This window comes from Nycticebus coucang, chromosome 3, assembly GCF_027406575.1.
Source record: "Nycticebus coucang isolate mNycCou1 chromosome 3, mNycCou1.pri, whole genome shotgun sequence".
Lineage (NCBI taxonomy): Eukaryota > Metazoa > Chordata > Mammalia > Primates > Lorisidae > Nycticebus > Nycticebus coucang.
The window spans coordinates 122,193,680-122,209,674 of NC_069782.1; the positions used below are offsets into that span (position 1 = coordinate 122,193,680).

General features: G+C 36.6%; 1 protein-coding gene across 5 annotated transcripts in view; it reads left to right on the top strand.

Annotated features, from left to right (window-relative positions):
• The window catches only part of EXOC6 (exocyst complex component 6), a 232,339-nt gene that overhangs the window by 50,942 nt on the left and 165,402 nt on the right, over window positions 1-15,995 (top strand). For 4 of the 5 annotated variants that reach the window (XM_053582721.1, XM_053582723.1, XM_053582724.1 and 1 more), the window contains 4 exons: window positions 9,055-9,226; window positions 10,482-10,529; window positions 10,617-10,707; window positions 14,747-14,792. In XM_053582721.1, the coding sequence (XP_053438696.1) occupies window positions 9,055-9,226; window positions 10,482-10,529; window positions 10,617-10,707; window positions 14,747-14,792 (357 nt within the window). Of the gene's footprint in view, window positions 1-9,054; window positions 9,227-10,481; window positions 10,530-10,616; window positions 10,708-14,746; window positions 14,793-15,995 lie in introns of those variants that run through there. The other variant, XM_053582725.1, reaches the window with a different exon arrangement.

Here is a 15,995-nt window from a genome sequence, read left to right on the forward strand (position 1 = left end):
CTCTGTGCAGAGACCTTCTCCTGGCCAGAGACTGCTGGAGCCTTGGGCTCTCTGTGCCAAAGTCACTGAGCACCAGGCACTCCCAGAACTGTGTGCACCACCCCCCACCCTGTTGCTGGTTCTGGGGGTATCACACTCCAGGTTGCTCCCACAACCAGAACTCCCTGGCTGGGGCAGCCCCAGAAGAGCTACACAGCGTCACTCCCTACAAAGATCCAGCAACAATAGAGTGATCCCCCTGGGGTCTAATCTTGGACAGACACGACCCCAACTCTGAGGACGGCCAGAGGCAATGGTGAAAAACAATCATGAGATGAAATCAAAGGAAAAGCTCTGGCAATATGAATAATCAGAGTAGATCATCTCCCCCAAGGAACAGTGGGCCAGACACAGCACAAGATCCCATGCACAAACAAATAGTTGAGATGTCAGAAATTGAATTCAGAATCTGGATAGCAAATAAGATCGAATTAGAATTCCAAGCAGTAACCCAAAAGATGTCTCAAGAATTCAATGAATTCAAAGACCAAATGACCAAAGATTTTGACACATTGAGACAAGAAGTTGCAACCCTCAGAGATCTGAGAAACACAGTAGAATCCCTCAATAACAGAATGGAGCAAGCAGAAGAAAGGATTTCTGACATCGAAGACAAAGCTTTCGAACGCTCCCAAACTCAGAGAGGAAGAGAAATGGAGGGCAAAAACAGATCACTCTCTGAGAAAGATCTGGGATAATTCGAAGAAAGCCAATATTCGTCTTATAGGGATCCCCGAAAGTGATGAAGTGGCTTCACAAAGGCACAGAGTCTCTTCTCCATGAGATTATGAATGAGAACTTTCCAGACATGGCAAGAGATTCTGAAATTCAGATAGCACTTTTAGAACTCCAGCACGACTCAACCTGAATAAGACATCTCCCAGACACATCATAATCAATTTCACTAAAGTTAATATGAAGGAGAAAATTCTGAAAGCAGCCAGACGAAAGAAAACCATCACCTACAAGGGGAAGAATATTAAAATAACAACAGATCTCTCTCTTGAAACCTTTCAAGCTAGAAGAGGATGGTCATCGACTTTTAATCTCCTAAAACAAAATAACTTTCAACCCAGGATCCTGTATCCAGCTAAACTGAGTTTCATTTATGATGGAGAAATTAAATACTTTAATGACATTCACATGTTCAAGAAATTTGCCACAACTAAACCAGCTCTCCAGGATATTCTCAGACCTATCCTCCGTAAAGACCAGCATAATCCTCCACCACAAAAGTAAACCCACCCAGAAAATTTTGATCAAATTCCAACTTCACAGTCGCAAAAGTATTAAAAATGTCCACCGGACTCTCAAAAGGCTTATCAGTAATCTCAATTAATGTGAATGGTTTAAATTGTCCACTAAAGAGGCACAGGTTGGCTGACTGGATATAAAAACTCAAGCCAGATATCTGCTGCATACAAGAATCGCATCTTACATTAAAAGACAAATATAGACTCAAGGCGAAGGGATGGTCATCTATACTCCAGACAAATGGAAAGCAGAAAAAAGCAGGCATTGCAATCCTATTCGCAGACACAATAGGCTTTAAACCAACCAAAAATAAGGAAGGATAAAGATGGAGACTTCATATTTATTAAAGGTAATACTCAATATGATGAGATTTCAATTATTAATATTTATGCACCCAACCAGAATGCACCTCAATTTATAAGAGAAACTCTCAGACATGAGCAACTTGATTTCCTCCAGTTCCATAGTAGTTGGAGATTTTAACACCCCTTTAGCAGTGCTGGATACATATTCCAAAAAGAAGCTAAGCAAAGAAATCTTGGATTTAAATTTAACCATTCAACATCTGGACTTAACAGATATCTACAGAGCATTTCATCCCAACAAAACTGAATACACATTCTTCTCATCAGCCCATGGAACATACTTTAAAATTGACCACATCCTGGGCCACAAATCTAACCTCAGCAAATTTAAAAAAATAGAAATTATTCCTTGCATCTTCTCAGACCATCATGGAATAAAAGTTGAACTCAATAACAACAGGAATCTGCATACCCATACAAGAATATGGAAGCTAAATAACTTTATGCTGAAGGATAGATGGGTTATAGACGAGATTAAGAAAGAAATCACCAAATTTTTGGAACAAAACAACAACAATGGAGACACGAATTATCAGAACCTCTGGGATACTGCAAAGGCAGTCCTAAGAGGGAAATTTATAGCACTGCAAGGCTTCATCAAGACAACGGAAAGACAGGAAGTTAATAACTTAATGGGACATCTCAAGCAACTGGAAAAGGAAAAACATTCCAACCCCAAACACAGCAGAAGAAAATAAATAACCAAAATCACAGCAGAATTAAATGAAATTGAAAACAAAAGAATTATACAACAGATCAATAAATCCAAAAGTTGGTTTTTTGAAAAGGTCAATAAAATAGAGAAACCTTTGGCCAACCTAACCAGGAAAAAAAGTAAAATCTCTAATTTCATCAATCAGAAATGGTAAAGATGAAATAACAGCAGACCCCTCAGAAATTCAAAAAATCCTTAACAAATATTACAAGAAACTTTACTCTCAGAAATATGAAAATCTGAAAGAAATCGACCAATACTTGGAAGTATGCCACCTACCAAGACTTGGCCAGAACGAAGTGGAAATGTTGAACAGGCCTATATCAAGTTCTGAAATAGCATCAACTATACAAAACCTCCCTAAAAAGAAAAGCCCCAGGACCAGATGGCTTTAAGTCAGAATTCTACCAAACCTTTAAAGAAGAACTAGTACCTACATTACTAAACCTCTTCCAAAATATAGAAAAAGAAGGAATGCTACCCAACACATTCTGCGAAGCAAACATCACCTTGATCCCTAAACCAGGAAGAGACCCAATAAGAAAAGAAAATTATAGACCAATATCACTAATGAATATTGATGCAAAAATACTCAATAAGATCCTAACAAACAGAATCCAACAACACATCAAAAAATTAATACACCACGACCAAGTGGGATTTATCCCAGGGTCTCAAGGCTGGTTCAATATACGTAAATCTATAAATGTAATTCAACACATAAACAAACTAAAAAATAAAGACCGTATGATTCTCTCAATTGATGCAGAAAAAGCTTTTGATAATATCCATTATCCCTTCATGATCAGAACACTTAAGAAAATTGGTATAGAAGGGACATTTCTTAAACTGATAGAGGCCATCTACAGCAAACCCACAGCTAATATCGTATTGAATGGAGTTAAATTGAAATCATTTCCACTTAGATCAGGAACCAGGCAAGGTTACCCATTGTCTCCATTGCTCTTTAACATTGTAATGGAAGTTTTAGCCATTGCAATTAGGGAAGAAAAGGCGATCAAGAGTATCCACATAGGGTCAGAAGAGATCAAACTTTCAGTCTTTGCAGATGACATGATCATATATCTGGAAACACTAGGGATTCTACTACAAAACTTTTAGAAGTGATCAAGGAATACAGCAATGTCTCAGGCTACAAAATCAGCACCCATAAATCTGTAGCCTTTGTATATACCAACAATAGCCAAGCCGAAAAAACAGTCAAGGAATGTATTCCTTTCACAGTAGTGCCAAAGAAGATGAAATATTTGGGAATTTATCTAACAAAGGACATGAAAGATCTTTATAAAGAGAACTATGATACTTTAAGAAAAGAAATAGCTGAAGATGTTAACAAATGGAAAAACATACCATGCTCATGGCTGGGAAGAATCAACATCATTAAAATGTCTAGACTACCCAAAGCAATATATAATTTTAATGCAATTTCTATCAAAGCTCCATTGTCATATTTTAAAGATCTTGAAAAAATAATACTTCGTTTTATATGGAATCAGAAAAAACCTCGAATAGCCAAGACATTACTCAGAAATAAAAGCAAAGCAGGAGGAATCATGCTACCAGACCTGAGACTGTACTATAAATTGATAGTGATCAAAACAGCATGGTACTAGCACAAAAAAAGAGAAGTAGATATCTGGAACAGAATAGAGAACCAAGAGATGAATCCAGCTACTTACTGTTATTTGATCTTTGACAAGCCAATTAAAAACATTCAGTGGGGAAAAGATTCCCTATTTAACAAATGGTGCTGGGTGATCTGGCTGGCCGTCTGTAAAAGATTGAAACTGGACCCACACCTTTTACCATTAACTAAGATAGACTCTCATTGGATAAAAGATTTAAACTTAAGACATGAAACTATAAAAATACTTGAAGAAAGTGAAGGGAAAACTCTTGAAAGAATTGGCCTGGGTGAATATTTTATGAGGGAATTGAAGCAGTATCCAAAATACATTACTGGGACCTGATGAAACTAAAAAGCTTCTTCACAGCCAAGAACATAGTAAGTAAAGCAAGCAGACAGCCCTCAGAATGGGAGAAAATATTTGCAGCTTATACCTCCGATAAAGATTTAATAACCAGAATCCACAGAGAACGCAAACATATTAGCAAGAAAAGAACATGTGATCCCATCTCAGGGTGGGCAAAGGACTTGAAGAGAAACTTCTCTGTGGAAGACAGATGCATGATCTACAGACACATGAAAAAAAGCTCATCATCCTTAATCAGAGAAATGCAAATCAAAACTACTTTGAGATATCACCTAACCCCAGTAAGAGCCCACATAACAAAATCCTAAAACTTGGTATGTTGGCGTGGATGTGGAGAAAAGGGCACACTTCTATACTGCTGGTGGGAATGCACACTAATACGTTCCTTTTGGAAGGATGTTTGGAGAATACTTAGAGATCTAAGAATAGACCTGCCATTCGATCCTTCTAGGTATATACCCAGAAGACCAAAAATCACAGTATAACAAAAGACATCTGTACCAGAATGTTTATTGCAGCCCAATTCATAATTGCTAAGTCATGGAAGAAGCCTAAGTACCCATCGATCCACGAATGGACTAGCAAATTGTGGTACACGTATACCATGGAATATTATGCAGTCTTAAAGAAAGATGGAGACTTTACCTCTTTCATGCTTACATGGATGAAGTTGGAACATATTCTTCTTAGCAAAATATCTTAAGAATGGAAGAAAAAGTATCCAGTGTACTCAGCCCTACTATGAAGCTAATTTATAGCTTTCATATGAAGGCTATAACCCAACTATAGCAAAAGAATATAGGGAAAGGGCCAAGGGAGGGGAAGAGAGGAGGGAGGTCAGGATGGAGGTCAGGTAATGGGTGGGCCACACCTAGGATGCATCTTAGAATGGGCACAGGCAAAACCTACTAAATGCAGAATACAAATGTCTACATACAGTAACTAAGAAAATGGCATGAAGGCTATGTTGAACAGTTTGATGAGAATATTTCAGATTGTATATGAAACCAGCACATTGTACCCCTTGATTGCACAAATGAACACAGCTATGATTTAACAATAAAAATAAATAAATTTAAAAAAAAAACCTTTCTGGAAAAAAAAAAAAAAGAGATCAGTTTGTATCTACAAAATAATTTGCTGGGATTTTGATTGTGATTTTTATTTTCTTTTTGTTTTTAAGTGACCAGATTCCACTGTGTACAAATATTGTTTTTCTTTTATAAATATGGAGTATCTATTTCTTTACTTATTTAGTTCTTTGATTTTCTTTTTTTCTTTCATTCTGTCTGTCTGTCTTGTTTTGTTGCTGGGGCTAGAGTGGAATGATGATATAGCTCACTACAGCATCAAACGCTTGGGCTCAAGTGGTCCTCCTTCCTCAGCCTCCCAAGTAGCTGGGACTTCAGGCATGCACCATAATTTTTCTATTGTTTGTAGAGATAGGGGTCTCACTCTTGCCCCGGCTAATCTTGAACTCCTGTCCTCATTCAATCCTGCCTTGGCCTCCCAAAGTGCTATGATTATAGGCGTGAGCCACCCACTTGGCCCTCTCTTTAATTTTTTATCAGAGTTTTATAGTTTTCTTTATATAGTTTTTATATACTGATATATATTTTTAGATTTGAATCTAAGCATTTCATGTTTAGGGATGCTAATCTTTTTAAATTCAAATTCCACTTCATTGCTCTGTGTACTACTTTCATCCTAAGAAGAGATAAAAGATTTGAAGGAGGTGGGGAAGGTAGCCACATATGAGAAATGTGATACAGGCAGAGGAAACTGCATGTGCCAAGCATAGGCAGGAATATGCCTGATGTTTTGAGAATCCATGAGGAGGCCAGTTTTGCTGTCATGTAATAATTAAAATGGAGAGTAAATAGTAAGAAATTAGGTCAGTAAGGTAACATGAAGCAAAATTACGTAGGGTCTTATGAGCTGTTTTAAGAGACACAGGATTTGGGCAAAAGAGACGTGAGATCTGAGTTATAAAACATGAGATCATTCCTATTAGCGATCATCTATCTACTATGTCAAGACCTAAGGAGAGCAAGGGTGTAATCAAGAAAACCAGTTAGGAATCAGTTGCCAATAATATAGGGGAGAGATGTTGATGGTTTTTAATCTAGGGTGATACCAGTGGAGGTGATGAGATGTAGTTAGGTTTGCTGGATTGTTTGGAGATAGAGAGTGAGAGAAAGAGAGTGGTCAGAGATCATTTCAAGTTTTTTTGCCTGAGTATCTAGAAGAATGGAGTTGACTGAGGTGAGGAAGATTATGGGAGGGGAGATTTGGGGGGAGGATATCAGGAATTCATTTTTTCGTATATCTGAGATGCTCATAAGACATCCAATTGGAGAGATGTTTGAGTTTGAGGAGAAAGCAGGGCTGGAAATATAAATTTGGCAGGTATTAGTGTTTTTATAGAATTTAAAACTGTAATTCAAGATGAGATGGAGAGAGTAGTATAAGTAGAAAACATGTCCAAATCAGAGCCTACTTCCTTTTTTTTTTTTTGGAGACAGAGTCTCACTTTGTCACCCTCAGTAGAGTGCTGTGGCATCACAGCTCACAGCAACCTCAAACTCTTGGGCTCAAGTGATCCTCTTGCCTCAGCCTCCCGAGTAGCTGGGACTACAGATGCCTACCACAGTGCCCAGCTGCTTTTAGAGATGGGGGTCTCACTCTTGTTCAGGATGGTCTCAAACTCTGAGGTCAAGCCATTTACCTGCCTGAGCCTCCCAGAGTGCTGGGACTATAGGCGCAAGCCCCTGTACCTGGCTTAGAGCTTAAGTTCTTAATCATTGGTATCCTATATTGCTATCTGTAGTCTGTGTTTGAGTAGGTACTCATTAAGAATGTAAGACATTGAGGCAGCCCTCAAGAAACTTGTGGTCTATTTGGAGAAACAAAATATATCTTAAACACAAAACATTTAAATTATGATACAAAGTAATAAATGATTACATGTAAGAATAACTTTAAAGGGCTATAAATTTACCTATTCTTCTGATGAATGAAAATAGAAATAATTGGAGAAATTGGGACTTGAACTGAACCTCAGATGATGGGCAGCAGACGAGGAGGTGCAGTTTGGGAAGTCCTCAGGACCACCCTCTCATTCAGTGCTTTCCTAGAAAGACTCAGCAGAATTTAGCTAAGCTGTTGCACTCATAGTTACTGTTTGTTACAGCAAAAGAATACAGATTAAAATTAGCAATGGAAAAGACACATAATATGCATATAAATTAAAAAAATTTTGACCTTTAAAAAAAAACCCAAAAAACAGAAAAAGAGAAGGCACATGCAATAGGGGCTAGGAAAGTTCCAGTTATGAGCTTTCAGTTTTCTTTTCCCTGTGGAATTGTGTGGCCAGTATTTATTTCTCATAGCATTGATGTGTGGCAGCACTCACAGAGTGTTGTCAATTGGAGATCACCCAAGCCTTGGAGTCCCAGGGTATTTATGAGATTTAATCACGTAGCCATGACTGACTTTCCCCACAAACATGGCTGACTGTCCACATTGCTGACCTTAGTTTCCTGCCTCTCCAAAGCTAAAATTGTGTGGCCCAAGGCCTCTACCATATATCACATTTTTAGCATCTATTACAGTATTTGGCAGCCTGCTGGCCTCAGTTAAACAAAGACATTTATCGGGCAGGGCATTCCAAAGGCTTTCCTCCCAGGAGCCGGGGCAAGGCTAGTCATTTACTACATGGTGAATGAGGTAGGGATAGTGGTACCTTCTATACGGAGACAGCATACGCTCAGATCCAGTGGGAGTGTGTACACCGTTATTAGAGAACATTGTAGTGACTGCACTATGGCCTTGTACTAGGAGTATGAACTCTGGAGACTGCCAGGATTCCTAGTTGTAGTTAATCTGTAAGTTACCCAGAAAGCAAGGGTAGTAGCAATCCCTACTTTATAGGCTTATTATGGAGGTTAAAGAGTTAATAATGATGCACATAGAACATGGCTTGACATGCAGTAAATCCTGTAGAAATCATGAGTTTTTTCATTCACTCCTCAATAATTGCTTCACTCAGTGACTTTTTTTTCTTTAGTATTAATATGTTAAAGACTTATTTTAGGCCCTCATCTCCTGACCTTAGACCCTTTCAGGGTACCTAATGATATATCTAGAGGGCGTATAGCTCTTTTAATATTAACATGTTAAAAAAATTAAATATTTTTCACTTGGCAGCACCTATAACTCAATGAGTAGGGCACTGGCCACATACACCGAGGCTGGTGGGGTCGAGCCTGGCCCAGGACTGCTAAACAACAATGACAACTGCAACCCCCCCAAAAAATCCGAGCATTGTGGTGGGTGCCTGTAGGCCCAGCTGCTCGGGGAGGCTGAGGCAAAAGAATTGCTTAAGCCCAAGAATTTGAGGTTGCTGTGAGCTGTGATGCCATAGCACTCTACCAAGGGTGACGTAGTAAGACTCTGTCTCAAAAATAAATAAATAAATAATAAATAAATAAATATTTGTCACTCAAATTATTTCTATTAAAGGCAATAATATTATCACACTAGTTTATTGTTCAGAGATTTAATTTTAAGATATTAACTGTTGCATGTTGCCATGATCAGGCTTAATAAAGAATATATTTTGGTGAACCGGAGAGTGAATTTTAGCTTTCTTATTTACATACAGGTCTGTGTATGATGACCAACCAAATGCGCACAAGAAGTTCTTGGAAAAGTTAGATGCTTGCATCCGTAATCATGACAAGGAAATTGAAAAGATGTGTAATTTTCATCATCAGGGCTTTGTAGATGCTATTACAGAACTCCTTAAAGTAAGGACTGATGCAGAAAAACTGAAGGTAAGAAATATGTTAAAATGCTGTTTATTTTTGTTCTCATTAAATTACTCAAATATTAGTTTATAGTGTGTATGTATAAGTCATATCAGATGTGCTACTTTCAAGAAGTTAATTAATATATGTATTTGGGGATGCTCTTTATGCTCTAGTAACACAGTTGTCATGCTAATGACAGGAGCAGTCTCGTTTTCTAAAGCAAATAATGCACTGACTTAACAGAATTTCTTTCCATGTAGGGAAATGAACTCAAAACATGCATGAAATGAAAGGCATTTTAGTATTTAAAAAATGACAATTAGTATCATATTAATGTAAAGTTGTCTTCTGAAATTCTTAAGAAACTTATTACAAATGATTGCATTCTCAGAATTATTTAATAATATCAAAACTTTATTTAAAGTTTAACAGTGGTGTATAATTTTTCTTAAAAGTTGGTCAAAAGTTTTTGCTATACAGTAAAAACGTCATTTATTAGATGAGACCTGGACTTGTTTAGTCAGGATATAAAATAATTATAAGAATTGTCCTATTTATCTTTCTTTACATTTAGAGCACTTAGCAGACAGAATGACCCTGGTTCACCAAAGGTTATGATTAGAAAACCATTGTATAAAGGATATTCAGATAACAAGAGACTAACTACAGCATCAATGAGGTCACTGAGCATCTTTGTTCAGAAATTAATGAGATTTTTAATAAACCAGAATGTGCTTCCTTACTATGATGACCTAATGAGTCACTTAATATGTGGGAAAATTTGAGGTTGAGCTTTGCCTGCACCTGCAGCATTAAAATGTTGCTGTGGATTGAGATTTCTGTGTTTGATGTTAATCAACCACCCAGTGTTTGCATTCAGCAAAGTATGAATGTTTAATTACCATAAAATGCAATCACCATTTCCTACAGACAATGAATGGCACATAGACCTCATTGAAGTTATCAAAAGGGGACCAGTGGTCAATTGGGTCAGTGATTTGAATTGTTTGACAGACTTAGAGAAGCAAGTAAAGTTCAAAAATCCTGAGTAAATTTGAGAAGTTTGCCACAGAATCTGTTAAAAAGAACTGTCATAAGTAATTGAAGTTAACAAAAGCCCTTTTCAATCAAAAGTTCAAGTTCAAGCTGTAGAGTTAATTTGAATTTGCATTTCTTTGTTCTAAGTTTCTCATGAAGCATGATCTGATTACAAGGGTGAGCAGTTACATCAGGGCAGTTTTATGCATATTTGTCTAACTAAGGTGAAATTATTTTTAAGGTGCAAGTTACTGATACCAACCGAAGGTTTCAAGATGCTGGAAAAGAGGTGAGAAAATGATACATTTTTTGGGGTTCTCAACATGTGGATGTTCTTTAACTGTTTAAAAATATGAACATTTCTTTTTTTCCTAAGGTGATAGTTCACACAGAAGATATTATTCGATGTAGAATTCAGCAGAGGAATATTACAACTGTAGTGGAAAAATTGCAGTTATGTCTTCCAGGTGAGTTAAACTTATCCATAATGTAATCTTTGGCTTTGTAAAACTATAACTTAACAATAACAGTCATTCTTTATTATGGGAATTACAGATTATTGGTGATTGCCTCCCAACAAAGACCATGCTTATCTTTCCTGTTTACTTTATTCCCTAAATTTTATTTATTTCTTTATTTCTTTATTATATTTTTGAGACAGAGTCTTGCCGTGTCACCCTCAGTAGAGTGCTGTGGTATCACAGTTTATAGCAACCTCAAACTCTTGGGTTTAAGTGATTCTCTTGTCTCCGCCTCCCAAGTAGTTGGGACTATAGGCGCCAGCCACAACACCCGGCTGTTTTTTTTCTTTTTGGTTGTAGTTGTCATTGTTGTTTCGCAGGCTCGGGTTGAGTTCGAACCCACCAGCCCTCGTGCATGTGGCTGGCGCCCTAACCACTGAGCGATGGGCACTGAGCTTATTCCCTGAATTTTAATGGTTTTCTTATGTTATAAGGCCCTTGTTTGATTTTCTGTCACATTAGTCTCCTAGAATAAGTCTCCTCTACATTTCTTCTCTGCCTCATTTACCCTTTGTTCCCCCCTCCCTTTTTTTTGGTTTTCTTCAGAATACTTTCCCATGGTGAGAGTGTCTTTTTAATTACATTTTCTTACCTTTGTTTAATTTGCCTAATTTTTTACCTCTAGTTTTCTATTGTTTCTGTTTGTCACTTAACAGGTGGGTTTTGCTTTACTCACAATTTCTCATTATGCTGGTAGGTAAGAAAACATCAAAAGTGCTAGGTCTTCTCCCTTTTTGCTTTTCTTGCTATATTTTGAAAAAACTGTGAGTTTCTGGTCTCTCTGTTAGGGCTCAGATATTACTGGCACATCCAATAAATTCTGGAGAAAGTAACCAATATTTTCTTTACCTGGATTTAATATAATTTAAGTTTGATGCATTGTGTTTTAACAAAAGTAAGTTGGTATATACATCATTATTTTCTGAATATAAGCTAAATCCTATTGTTTGTAACTTTTTTTTTTTGGAGATAGTTTCATTCTGTCACTTAACACTAGAATATACTGGCATCAATCATAGCTCACTGCAACCTCTAAATATTGGACTCAAGAGCTTTTCCTGGCCTAGCCTCCTGAGTAGCTGGGACTACAGGCATGTGCTATCATGCCTGGCTAATTTTTTAATTTTTTTGTAGAGACAAGGTCTTGCTGTTCCTCAGGCTGATCTCAAACTCCTGACCTCAAGCTACCCTCCTGCCTTGGCCTTCCAGAGGGCTGGAATTACAGGCATAAGATACCGCATCAGGCCTCTTTGTATCATTTTTTTTAACTTTTGTTTGTGTTTTTTTTTTGGAAGGAGACTAAACCTTCATACCTGGGAGAATAGAATAAGGTGTTTTGTATACTATCTGTATAATATGAATTTAGTTGAGACTACAAATTATATTGTTAAAACTGTTGGTAGATTTTATTGGCTAAAAAAGCTATATTATTGTTTTCTGACTTGTGAGAATAGCATCCTGTTTTTAGAATCAATGAAATTCTACCCATTTTAATCTCTGATGGACCAAGGATATTTGTATGTTGACTTCTGAGTAAATGTCCGCTTATTATATTAGGTTTTGGGGTTGTGAAACCTACTTCCTTATAATCATGTTTAATAATAACTCTTTTATTTCAATTTATTTTTTTTCTATATTTTATTTTATTTTTATTTTTTTGCAGTTTTTGGCCAGGGCTGGGTTTGAACCCACCACCTCTGGCATATGGGGCCGGCCCCCTACCGCTTTGAGCCACAGGTGCCGCCCCTATTTCAATTTATTTTTATTTTATTTCTGAATATTACAGAGATACAAACATTTTGGTTATATAAGTTGCTTTTGTACCGTTTGAAGCAAATTTATAAGTGTGCCCATCACCCATTGTACCTGTTAGGTATGAATTTACCTGTCCCTTTCTCCCACCTGCTTAATTTCCACTAAGTATAAGTTCCATAGGTGCATGTAAGTGTTGATTAGTTCCAGTTTAATGATAAATACATATTTTTGTTTTGTTTGTTTTTTGAGACAGAGTCTCAAACTATCACCCTGGGTAGAATGCCATGACATCTAGCTCCCAGCAACCTCTAACTTGGGCTCAAGTAATCGTCTTGCCTCAGTTTTTCTATTTTTAGTAGAGATGGGGTCTCACTTTTGCTCAGGCTCATCTCAAACTCATGAATGAGCTCAAGCACTTCACCTGCCTTGGCTTCCCAGAGTGCTAGGATTATGGGTGTGAACCAACATGCCTGGCCTTGTTCTTCCATTTTTATACTACTTCACTTAGAAAAATGATCCCCAGTTTCAAAAACACCTCTTTGCCACCATCAGAAACATTGTAGTAGCCATTAAGGCAGCTTCTAAATTTGAATGCTTTGTCTCTATCTGTAATAAACCTGAAAATATGGGGTCTTGAAGAAATGAGCAAGAAGTGTACTTAGCTTATTCCCTAATGGGCTATTTGAAATAGAGAAATAAAGGGAAGTAGAAGTTAGGTTTTTATTACTGCTACTGTCTGCTTTCAGGGCTAGGCAGCAACTCTGAATTCATATAATTACTGTGTTCCTAGTAGCTTCGTCCAGAATTACCTGCTTTCTTCTTTCCATCATTCTAATTACTCAAATTTTTTTTTGTCTGTGTGAGGTATTATGTAGGTATTGGAATTATAAACTTAGAAATGACATAGTTTTAGCTTTTGAAGGCTCCTACGATTCATCAGTTACAGTAACTCATTGAATCTGGAGGAGTATGAGAGGATATAAGAAGTCACAATGCTTTTTCTTGGTGTATAGTTTTACTTGATTGTTTTTGAGGAAAGTATTATTTTTATATGAAAACAGTGTGGAGCTTTACTATGAGTTAGATAAGAAATTTACATGAATTGTTGAGATAAAATAGGAGACTTCAAAGAAAGTTTATACTTGTAGTAGCAAGCTCTGTCCCAGTGATTTGTGTTCACTCTAATGCTGTGGTTGGAAAATGAGAAAATATTACATTACAATATAGGGGCTATGATAAAGATATGCTTAGGGTCTTGTGAGGACTTAGAGTTAGTGCTGGTTCACTGTAGCTGTGATTGCAGATTTTATAGTTCTCATACAAATCAGTATCTTTTATAAGCTTTTGGAGAGCCTAGGATTAGTCATATGACTGTAGAACAGTGGTTCTCAACCTGTGGGTTGTGACCCACAGGAACTGTATTAAAGGGCCACGGCATTAGGAAGGTTGAGAACCACTGGTGTAGAAAAATCGGAGAAAAAAAAAAATGTTGTATGTCTCTGTGGTCTAGGAAAATTGTGAGTTGGTCTGATGAGCAAAAAATACTTTACCCACTCTCTACTGTGAAATTCTACTAAGGTAATAATCTATGTAGTTTAAAACCTTTTTGGTAACACTGTATCATCTTGTTGAAGCTTATGATAATTTTAGTGAATAATTGCATTTGTGGACCTTTGATAGAAAAGATGAAATGAATAAAAATGTTTTGTTAGTGTTTATATGGGCTTTATTATAATCCATTCTCTCCTGTAAGCTTTTGAGGTTATTTTTCTTTGTAGATTTTGTCAAGTTTTTATTTCTAGTGAGTTATAACACAATTATGTCGTTTTATTTGGTGTTTGATTCAAAATCAGTGAATCTCACTGTCACTCAACTTTCTCATATAAGTAAAGTCCAAACTTGAAAATTCTGCTTCAAGGAAGAAATACTAAAATATTAGTAATTTCTGAATAGGATAATTGTCAGCAGGATACTGTCTCAATTATAAGTGTTAGCATACAATTTTATGTAAGTTTTCCAGGTTCAATATAATATATTTATATATGTAATTTCAAATATATATGGAAATTAAAATATATTTTCATTATATTTTATTTGGAAATATCAGCCTAACTCAAAATGCAGGGAAGACTAACGAATTTATAATATACTCTTCTCTGCTGTACTAATTTTCATTTCTCAAAATATTTTTTTCCTTTTGAAAGCTAAAATATTGTATTTTTTAATGCAGTGCTGGAAATGTACAGTAAGCTAAAAGAACAGATGAGTGCAAAAAGGTGAGTTGGTTTCTTTCCTTCTGTTTTAAATAAGAAGTTTTTCCTATTATTGAAAGCACAGATAAACTTACTGTTAATTATAGTGAATCGTGAATTGGTTTTTTTCTTAAACACTAATCTTGGTGGATACAATCCATTTATCAAGATAATCTAGTAAAGCAAATGTTAGCCATTTATTTATGAATCCTTGCCCTTTATAAATGATATCGAGGATTGATAATATTAAGGACAACTCGATAGGAATGAGAAAATATTGATTAACTTACCAACGTATTAACATTGCATACTATCAAGGGTTGTCTTAGTCTTTCTGCATTGCCATAAAGGAAAGCCTGAGGCTGGGTAATTTACAAAGAAAAGAAGTTTATTTGGCTCATGGTTCCACTGGCTCTACACGAGGCCTGGTACCAACATCAGCGTCTGGTGAGGGCCTGAGGAGGCTTCCATTCATGGCATAAGGAGAAGGGGAACAGGCATGTGCAGAGGTCACACATTTGGTATTTGATTCAAAATCAAATAGGCAGGAAGCAAGAGAGAGAGGGGAGGGAAGTGTCAGGCTGGATTTAACAGCCAGTTCTCCTGGGAACTAATAAAGCAAGAACTTACTCTTTATGTTACTGGCAGGAAGTCCCTAAGCCATTCGTTCACGAGGGATCCACCACCATGACCCAAATACCTCCCATTAGGCCTCATCTCCAACTTTGGATATCAAATTTTAACATGAGGTTTGGAGGGGGGTCAGATATCCAAACCATAGCAAGGGCTAAGTGCCTAGTGTAGAAGGAAAGCGAAGCATAGGCTTTTTTGACAATCTGCGGTAGTGTAGTTCACATTTTATTTTATAATACGAGTGAATACATGGCAAATGAAAAATAATTTAAAGTAGGATTAGATGTAGTGCTGAACAATTTTAAAGTAACATAGAAGACACCAAAATGAATGAGACACATTTGGAACAGGGAAAAAATTTCTTATTGGTTTATTAATAACTACTTAATTTTTAGAATGCATAATATACAAATTTGTATCTCTCCTGCTTCATAGTGCTATATACTGAATTTTTTTAGACTTTACCAGTTGATGCTAATTAGTAGAATGATTTTTTCCTTATTAATAAACAAGCCATAAACTATTCCTGAAATACAGTCTTCTCTTATGTATATGTGTGTGTGTATATATATATTTTTTGAGACAGCGTCTCAA